Genomic DNA, 10,373 nt, shown 5'->3' with positions numbered 1-10,373 from the left:
GGATTGATTACCTTTGAATGTCTTATTAATGTGATTTTATTTAGTTATTTATCCTATTCCATTAGACAACATGTGTTTACTGTATAATAACACAAGCCTAGTTAATTCAGATTTTCAAATTAAGATCACAGACATATGGCTGAATTAGAATATAAATATTTCGGTTTCAGTTCCTCGAGCAAAGTGTCCCTAAAGGTGTGATGAAGCTCTATATTGTGTTGATGTGTAGCCCAGATGGATTCAACCTAGAGCAGACAGATAAATAAAAACACCTGCTCGATCGTGCATTAAGGCAGAACACAGTTTAGGCTTTTGCAGCATGAACACTGAATGTTTTTTATTAGATATGGGTTTTGCTTATTTAAAATCCAACTCTTTTTTACTCAGTAGGTTAACTCAGAGCTTTCGCTGCAGAGTGACAGATGAGGGAAGTGCCCAACATTAAAGAGCTATAAGCAGTAGGCCTGACTGTAGTGAAGTTTGTTTTGTTGTTTAATTTAACTGCCCGTTGTTAATGTTTATTTCACCTCCAGCTTTCCCATTAGCTACTGAATCTGCCTGACCTGGGAGATGGACAGGCAGGGCCCAGGAGAGAAGCAGGCAGACCCCAGCAGGGCTGCAGCCACCACCACCCCCACCACATCAGCTGCCATCACCATGGCAACAGTCAGCTCCGGCAGCTCCACGTGCACCCAGGCGCCCTCTACTTCCCTCAGCATCATCTCACCCGACAGACAGGCAGTCCAGGTAATAGGCAGAACCAGGGGCACTAACCAACTCAAACTAGATAAAGTAACTATCTAACATCCTAACTGTGACTCATGAAGGGATTCTTGCCCCAAATATATATTTAGAATTGATACATTTTTCTCTAATGGAGATCAACATAGAGAAAATAGTATTAATACTTGATTTATTCGGAAATATTGTTATTTATTATTGTTCATAATTTGATAAAATCTCCTCTGTGGCTATACATCTGCCGTACTAGCATGTTTTTCTTTAAATAACCAAGCCACTTCAATTAAAACCCTTTTCTTGTATATATTTTGTTTATATCACTTTTGATCTCCAGTGTATATATGATGAGGATGGTGATGGGGGATTTGTGATTACTGTTATCCAATGACAAAAACACTGGATCAATTTATCTGCTGTAATAAATATAAAGAATGCAGAAATCCAGCTGAACTGTCACAATTCACTGGAGCATAGTTATGCAATACATGAGAGTAGAGTTGAGGTCATCTATTGATCGGAAGAGGGATTAAGGCACCCCTGAAGGCATTGTTTGACTTGACAGTCAGGCAGGTGATAGATGACCCTGCAGAGCCAACAGAGTATTTAAATGCTCTAAAACTGAAAGCTAGGCAGTACAGGACAAAGTCTTCTGTTGAACATTTTTTTTCAGTTGATTGGTACGCTTCAGAGAGGGCTACTGGAAAACATATATTTAGTTAATTCCACCATCTTTATCTCTCTATCTTTAAAAGGTGAAAAATAGTTGAAACGACTAAAAAGGAAATATAATTACTGAAATGAAACGCCTCAAGTCCTTGGCCATTGAAAATAAAAGTACAAATGACTCCTCATTATTCTAAGACTATTACAATCCGATTATTAAAATCTAGATCTTCGAAATGCTCCAAAGTTTCCATTTCTGTTCCATTAATTTCCAAAGTGTTTGATGTGTTCATCATGTGATCCAACAGGTAATCCAGCACGCCATCCACAGACCTCAGAGCATGGCGGCCCAGTACCTGCACCAGATGTATGCAGCCCAGCAGCAGCACCTCATGCTGCAGACAGCCGCCCTGCAGCAGCACCAGCACAGCCCTCATCTGCAAAGTCTGGCCTCCATACAGCAGGTCAGATGGCATCCGTCGTCTGTTAGCGCAAGCACGCAGAGTCATTTTAACACAAGGGTGTGTGATGTCTGTCTATTGTCTTTCAGGCTTCAGTCTGTCAGAGGCAGTCACCTTCTTCATCAAGTGGCAGTTTGGCTCATCAGCCTGCTGGTGTTTCCCAAAACTCAGTCAGTATCTGTGTTACGACTCATCAATCTGACCTGCTCCGAGCACAAATACTCAGCATCTTTCTTTTATCCAGATTACTTTACCAGCATCTCCAGTGACGGCCCAGCTGATTGGCCGAACGCAAACATCCACCGGTGCTGCAACCACCATATCCCAACAGGCCATGCTCCTGGGAAACAGACCGGCCACCTGTAACCAAGCTCAGATGTACCTTCGTACTCAGATGGTACAAACCTTTTCAAATAGCTCACACTGTCGGCAATACTTACAATTTGCTGTTTTCTATTTTTACTGAATGCGTTTTCTTACGTTTTCTCCCGACATGCAAACTGTTTATTTCTAACCACTGAGCCACCTGTCTGCCCCTGCTTTTTGCTTTTCTTCTGTTAGCTTATTCTAACCCCTGCAGCCACGGTGGCTGCAGTTCAATCAGACCTCCCTGCTGTCACCTCCTGCTCCTCTTTACCTCCCTCCTCTCAGGTATAAAACTTTGCCAGGCACGAAATTGAATAACCCATGCACACCGCAAAACTGAAATGTTATATACTGTTGAGCCTGAGCCACATTGCAAAATTAAAAGTTATGTGGTAAATATGTAAGTGAGAGGTGAAACTGCTGTATGGGAGTTTGACGAATGTTCACCTCATCAACGGTCGCTTCAATTAAGAGTGTGACAGTGACTTTCTTTTCGTGTATATTCAGGTGCAGAATCTCGCTCTGCGTGCGCACTTGCCTGGAGCTCTGGCCACAGCTCATAGTGTGATTTTAAAGCCATCTGCCCAGTCACAAGCCCTCACTCCTTCCACCTCTTTATCCAAGTCGTCAATCTGCGGGTTGAAAGCCAATCACCTGGCCGACACCTCAACAGAAACAGGGCCGGCCACAGGACCCCAGATTATAGCCCCAGGTGAGACAACATGTTGAAATATTGAGGTTTGAAGAAAAGATTCCAAAAAAAAGTGTGTTTCAAGCTTAAGTGATGAGTCTCAGACTGTGACAGGTGTCGTTAAATTCAGAATTTGAAAAAGTACACACTTGTTTTATGTTTGTTTGTCTTTGCATCAATCTCCTTTCAGCCTACTCTCCTGTCCAGACCCACGCTCTGGTGAAGCAGCCGCTGTCCTGTCAGCCAGGCCAGAGGTTGGCGCACCACCAGCTCATCCTCCAGCAGGCTACAGGAGGAGCTCCAAACCACAGACAGCTCCAGCCCATCGCTCTCAGAGTAGCATCTCGAGAAACCAACTCCCACCCTCTTCCTCTTTCAGTTAAAAGACTGACCACCCCCAGCACCCAATCACAAACCAACAACAACCCCCAAGCCCCTTCTTCCTCTTCTTCTTCGTCTTTTTCTTCCTCTCTGTCTGTCACCAGTGTGTGTGCGTCCTCAGTTCAGACCTCAGTCCCAGCTGCCACCATTCAGCCTCAGCCTCCTCCCCTGGTGGCCGCTCCGCAGCGTCGGACCTCATTCCCACAAGTGCAGAACCAGCCTCCGCCTCCCCCACCTCTGGTTCTCCCCAGGCTGCCCCAGAACCCCCCGGCCTCCCTCCAGAGGCTGTCCCTGCACTCGGTCCAGGCTTTGGCTGTCCAGTCGGGACAGATGCTGACAGAGCAAGAGCTGCCCATAGCGGAGGCTCTGGTCCAGATGCCCTACCAGAACCTCCCACCTCCTCAGACGGTGGCTGTAAATCTGAAAGTGCATCGGGTCAGACACAGTGAAACTCCATCGGTGAGTTGCAGTCTTAAGTTTCCCATTCACAGTATTTGTTCATTTGATTTATTTTTATCAAGCGTTTGTTGATGTTTGAATTTCAGTCGGGCCAGATCTGCAAAGTGAATGGATTGAGCTCAGAGAAGAGAAAAGATGAAAGTTTTCCCAGTCCACAGCGAGACAGAACCCCGACGCCTCTCAATGGGCCTCCCAAACAAAATGGCGCAGGTAAACTATGATAAAGCATAAAATAGAAAAGACCCTAAAAGCTCTCCTCATGATCCCTCATGAGGGATGAAACTCCTGTCTTGAATTTGAAAAGATTGCTTGATTTGAGCTACCTGTTTGACAAGAAGCAACATACTATTTAACAAATCTGACATATCAAATATATACATTTATTTTATAGCAAGACGGAGATATAGTGACATACCAGCCTCCATATGGTTACAATAATGTTTAAATGCTTTTAATTGGCTGCCTGACACTGAAAACTCACATGGCAGAGACCACGTTCGTTCGTATCTTAGGTCTGACTCATTTAAACCTCCTTTATGAAACTGGATTTCTTGAATATGCCTGGTTTAACTGGTGATCACCCCTCAGTTCTGTTATCTTTTACACCTCTTATTGTTCCTCAGTGCTAAGTTCATCCTCCATCATATCCAGTCGCTCGGTGATCAGGTCACCGTTGATCGAAGAACCCTCCCAGCTCACCAGCAGCAACAGCAGCAGCAACCCTCCTCCTCCATCACCTCCTCTACCTCCTCCCGTCCTGCCAGCAGCTGTAAAAGGCCCCAGCCAGCCCCCCTCCTCCCCAGCCAGCGTCCCAGGGAGCCCTGACAGGATACTGACAACCCACATCCTTACACACCTCATAGAGGGATTTGTCATCCGAGAGGGCCTGGAGCCATTCCCGGTATGAATACAGGACGTGCAACATCACCAGTTGATATATAAGTTAACTGAAAACTTTATCTTGAAGCCCTTTAAATTGACATCTATTTCTTATTATTCACGGCCAGTTATTCAGATTCAGATATTTCATCGGCAGGTTAAAAGTTTTTAGTGTACTCACATGAAGTAGAAATCCCCTGCAGATGTGCCAATATTGTTATATTTCTGCTTCAACACTGCAGCCACAAAACATCTTGTGAAATGACCTTTTTCCACATTCAGGTTTCCAGTTTGTCACAACAGTTGCATTTTAGACGTGTGAAATCTGTTTCCACACAGAACTCATGTCTTTCCATGTCAGTACGTGAGATTTAACTTTTCTAAACGCACCCCTTAATGCAGGTGATCTCCTCCTCGCTGTTAGCAGAGCAGCAGGCTTCACTTCCTGAATGCCAGGAGATGCAAACCAATGGAGACGCAACAGCAGAGGACAGTCCGCTGGATGCTGACCTGTCGGATTCAACAGACTCAGAGATGGAAGACGATGGCCCTGCAGCAGATGGTAGGGTGATATTTACTGTATATATCTATATCTGTATTTATATCTATCTCCCTATCTATCTATATATATAGATATATACGTATGTATGCATAGTTATGTGTATACCTACCTTAACCCGCAAAATGTCACTCAGAGAGACACATAAAGATAGCAAAAGCATGCAAGTAAATCTTTGAACAACGACAAAGAGATGCAAAGCAAATGCAAAGCGACACAAAATACTGCAGACACAAAATGACTACTCACAAAATATCCACAATGACGTGTAAGGATGACAAAACAACTAAAAACGGGCAAAGATGGGGAGGCCTTTTGCATGTCTGTGCTGTGTGTGTGTGTGTGTGTGTTTGTGTGCGTGTGCGTGTGCGTGTGTGTGTGTGTGTGTGTGTGTGTGTGTGTGACTAACAGCTGGTCCTGTGATGTTGCAGAGCTGGGGGAGAGTGTGGCAGGTCTGCTGCAGTGTGAGTTCTGTGGGAGTCGAGGTCACGCTCACACATTCCTGCGCTCCAAGCGCTTCTGCTCCATGACGTGTGTCAGAAGGTAAATAATCACTCACACATTATGATGCACCAACAACACTTCAGGTAAAAAACACAAGCATCAGCCTGGTTCTCTGAAGTAATGTCCATCCAGGATTGAACGTGTACAACTGCATTGTAGATACAGTAAAATAACATTTCTGTTTAGGGTTAGTTAATGATTTGGTGTCTGTCTGGTGGGATCCCATCACAAGATTCCCTCTTTTATTTGCTAATAATTTTGCAGCCTAAGGCAAAATTATATGAAATCGCAAAAACACGATTGTTTTATGAAATGTAATAATTCTTCTTCCTCTTTATTTGAATCTAATTTTCACTGTGTTGCCTTCCTAATTATTTTAGATTATGTTCAAGCCGTTTAAGTTTACCTTCCTTCGCTTTCTTGATGCTGTTCTTTCTTTGTTTTTTGTAAAGTGTCCCATAATATGTTTGGGTTTACTTCCCCATTGTCAGGTCCAGGAACACTGACTGTTTTGTTATGAATCAAGTTTGTATTGAAGTGTTTTCCTTCCTCTACTATCCAAATTTAATATTAAGCAGACTGGTGAGTCTGAGATATGTCTACTTCCAATGTTGCAGTTCAGAGTCCTATCATTTTAAAAGATGAGGAAACAGTTTATTCTAGAGTACGTTGAATGGGGAGCCGAGTAAAAGGTATAATTTCTGTCTGATGGACGTAGGTCCCTTCAAACGTCCAATAAGTCAATGTCATTCAGACCCTTTCTCAGTGATTTAGTCTGAGGAGGTATGTTCCTTTTATTATTAGATGTATCCCATTTCCCCTTTATTACAAAAATCAACCCTCCTATTATCACTGGGGACAATTCGACCCCATTTAATGTTCGACGTCTCTAAATATGGGCTTGACATCAGATTTTTTTGCTTCAGCTTTAATGACATCTCAAAGTTAATATGATGATACATTCAAACACGACATATTTTCAATGTCCTCTACGCATTTTGTACGCTTCAGTGTTCTTTGGGGTCAAATTCACCCCAGGCTGTTTTGGCTTTATAAAACATTTCCTCTCAAATAAGAACATTTGGACGGCAGCAGATGATAGAACGCTCGTCACAACCATAAGAGACATAAGACTAGACTTGTGAGCATCTCTGCCATAACAGTATCTGTACAGAAAATGGTCCCTGCGAGGACATTGGTAGTTCACACAACACACTGGAGGAACAAACGTTTGCATAGACGCTTCTAAACCGTTTCTCTTGATGCACTGTGTGCTCTCTCTTAACACTCTTTCTCAGTTGAACATCAATACAATCCAGGCCCTCACATGACTGTGTGGATGCATGTCTGATTACATTTCATGGGTGCTGTCCCTTCAGACAACATAACGAACGAACCAGACAGTCGACCTCAGCAGCTAAACTTTACTGTAGAGTTTAGTAGAGTAGAGATGCTCAGAGGAACGAAACAGGCTTTTGCTGCAAAAAGATTCAAGATTCATTCAAGATTCAAGAAAACTTTATTTATCCCCAAGGGGTAATTAAAGGTAAGGCACGTAGAGCAGACATTGCACAATGACAAAGAAAGAAACAAGCGACTAAGAATAACTAGATAAATAGGTTATGAACCTAATAGTTCAACAACAAATGTTAAACAAGGTGCAAATGGGCAATGAGGTAGGTTGATACCTAGTGCAAATGTGAAAAAATCACAAAAAAAAGGGAGCCTCTACCACACAGGAGAAGTAAAACTGAAAATGTCGTCTGTCTCAGTGGTGGTGAGACACATCATTTGACATCTGGAGCTCATTGAGTCACTCTTGGGTTATAAGAAAACATCACAAGTGTATAATTACACCCAGGTTTCCTTTTGAGTCTCCATTCAGGCATCAAAGAGTACAGATGCAGACGATCAGCTCAGCGCACAACGGCAGAAGCCTGTCTGTCTGCCCTCGGCACACGCAGGAAAACTCAAATCTCAAAAGGGCTTTTGGGCTCCGAGAGTGATATCATGACTGTGGTGCCATCACTACACAGCCGTGATCAGCCGCAGTGAACTGTATGAATCTAATTGAATATTTTGATTCTGCGCGTTCAGGTTCAGTGTGAGCTGCACCAAGCGTATCACTGTGCTGAGAGCTGGTCGCTGGGGTCACAGGCCCACGGGCAGGAGAGGACGACCCCCCAGCAGCAGAGTCAACGGAGCCTCCAGGGAACATTTTCTGAGACAGGTCAGTTAATATCAGTGACCTGATGCATGTGGCAGAATGCACAAGTGCTGCAGGGATCACTGGTCCTACGAGACGAGCCGCTCTCTGGGGAGCAGCTGCATCTGACAACAGAGCTTTGAAGGAGACTCCCGGGGCCACACGCATAGACGACGCGTACGCACAATAACCATGCGTATACCTTTTTTACATAAACTGGTACTTATAAAAGAACAACGGGGCCCCTATAAGACAACTTAATAACAACGACTGTAAAAAAACATCTTTCAAAAACGTATTTCTTCTGTATCTGTATCTACAGAGTGAAAGTCACTTACTACCATCACTACTATGCAATAATGAACTATTTATATGGCTCTTTTATATAAATGAACAGTGCTTTACAATTAAACAACAGAAGAAAACAATGATACACTGCACTAAGATAAGATAAGACAGGATATATCATACTGAGAAACAGTAGAGTAGATCGCAGAAAAAAGAAAGGAAGAATAATTTCATGAAAACAAAACAGGAAGAGAGTTAAATTGGTCAAAGCAAAAAAAATAAAATAAAAGTTTTATGATAACAAAGAGAGACATTAGTTGTTAGTGCCATTGTAATTATATCCTTAATGCACTTGATACGATTGTTTCATGAAATGAAGAACTTATATTTTATCCAGGTTAAACTGAAATATGTTATTAAAGGTTCATGTAGACTGATGGGGACAATATTTGTTTTATTCTTTTATCTTATTTTATGCTTTAAAATGGCAAGTATTGATAGTTCCAGAGTGGAGAAGCCTCTACAGCAGCATATAGACCATCATTTGATGCTAAAACTCTTTATAAACATTATTATTATTATTAATAATATTATTTGGGCTCTTTGCCTTTATTATAGTCCAGCTGAAGAATAACAGGAAATGGGGGGAGAGAGGGGGGGTCATGCGGCAAATGGCCACAGGTCGTAGTCGAACCCGGGCGGCGGCAGTGAGGACTTTCAGCCTCTGTATATGAAAAAATATGTTTTTAATCCACACTTGACATTCTTTAAGGGTTCGAAGCTGCTTAAGGCTCAAAATGACCCATCATAGGGAAATTGCATTATTGCATTAATTCATTTGAATTAAACATATAATTTGAAAGGAACACAGGAATACATTAAATGACTAGATGACTAGAGATGACTAAGGATCAGACTAATACCTGGTTGAGCTTTATTGTAAGTAGTCTACACCAAAACACAGTAGATGTCTGTCTGATATGTGTTTGCGCTCCACAGGCTCGTGGGTCGTTTGGATCGGACGAGACCCGGCAGGGCTCACCGAGAGAGGAGGAAGAGCAGGAGGAAGAAGAGGAGGATGAGCTTCCCGTTCCCATGACAACAAGACTCCGAAAACAGGCCGAGAGAAAGCGGGAGAGAGAGCGGGAGAGTGAACAGGAGCAGAGGGGGACAGAAACAATCAGTGTTTCTGACGGAGATGAAGACGTCAGCTGTCCGTCTCAGTGGAACGTAGAACAAGTGTTTTCTTATATCAACTCCCTGCCAGGTACTGCTGAGAGTTTAGTACGCGTTGTCTGTATCAGTGGTGGAAAGGAACAAAGTACATTTGCTCAAGTACTGTACTTGAGCACAAATGGGGGGTACTTTTAATCGTCTTTTCTTTTCATGGTTCTTTACACTAAATGTTGGGTGTCCATCCGCTCTCTCCTCCAGGTGGTCAGGATGTAGCCGAGGAGTTTCGCTGCCAGGAAATAGACGGACAGGCTCTGCTGCTTCTGACAGAGGACCACCTGGTCAGCACCATGAACCTTAAACTGGGACCTGCACTCAAACTGTGTGCCCACATTAATTCTCTGAAAGATGCATAAACATGTTGACATTCCTTCTCTCCAAGAATGGACCGAGATGTAGAAAAAGAGGAGGACGGTCTTTTTTTAACAAGGACGCACCACCAACCTTTTTTTTAAAAGTTGTCAACAGTTCAAACTGACTGACGGCAGTTTTTTTCCCGAGACCACTGCCAAGAAGTGCGCACACTGTAACGGCGGATTTTTAACACAAGGATGAGTTCTTTCTATCTGCTCTCGTCATTCAGTTGTGGTGATTGTAACAGTTTGGCTCCAGTTATCCATTTGTTTCAGAATGGTAAATGAATAGTTCTTTGTATCATTTGTAAACGAAGGAATCAAACTTTACATTATTACACAGAAAAGTTAAAAGGATGCTGTAAAAAAAGTTTACAAAACAGATTTACTATCTTACAGATGAAATTTGATACATTTATCATCAGCAAACACACTGTTGTAAAGAAGAAGAAAAAATATCACACTGATGACAACAATGGTTGTTATTTATGATGTATTTATTATTGTCATAATTAATATACAAATAAACCGTTTAAGTATTGTGCACTCTTTTGTGGTTTTCATCTCATCTCATCTCATCTTCAGCCTC

General features: G+C 42.6%; 1 protein-coding gene across 1 annotated transcript; it reads left to right on the top strand.

The window, feature by feature from the left end:
- Window positions 1–570: 570 nt before the first annotated feature.
- Window positions 571–10,113, top strand: phc3 (polyhomeotic homolog 3; the record flags this gene model as incomplete). The annotated part of the gene is made up of 14 exons (XM_083928229.1): window positions 571–747; window positions 1,713–1,868; window positions 1,955–2,035; window positions 2,110–2,262; window positions 2,427–2,516; window positions 2,739–2,943; window positions 3,113–3,762; window positions 3,849–3,972; window positions 4,386–4,663; window positions 5,044–5,203; window positions 5,632–5,743; window positions 7,802–7,934; window positions 9,198–9,465; window positions 9,633–10,113. 14 exons carry the CDS (start codon window positions 571–573, stop codon window positions 9,785–9,787), a joined length of 2,742 nt encoding a protein of 913 aa, XP_083784355.1. The 3' UTR covers window positions 9,788–10,113.
- Window positions 10,114–10,373: the final 260 nt, after the last annotated feature.

Source organism: Echiichthys vipera (assembly GCF_963691815.1).
Source record: "Echiichthys vipera genome assembly, chromosome: 15".
Classification (NCBI taxonomy): Eukaryota; Metazoa; Chordata; class Actinopteri; order Perciformes; family Trachinidae; genus Echiichthys; species Echiichthys vipera.
Note: the sequence above shows the minus strand (reverse complement) of the source record. Positions and strands in the feature narration are given on the sequence as shown.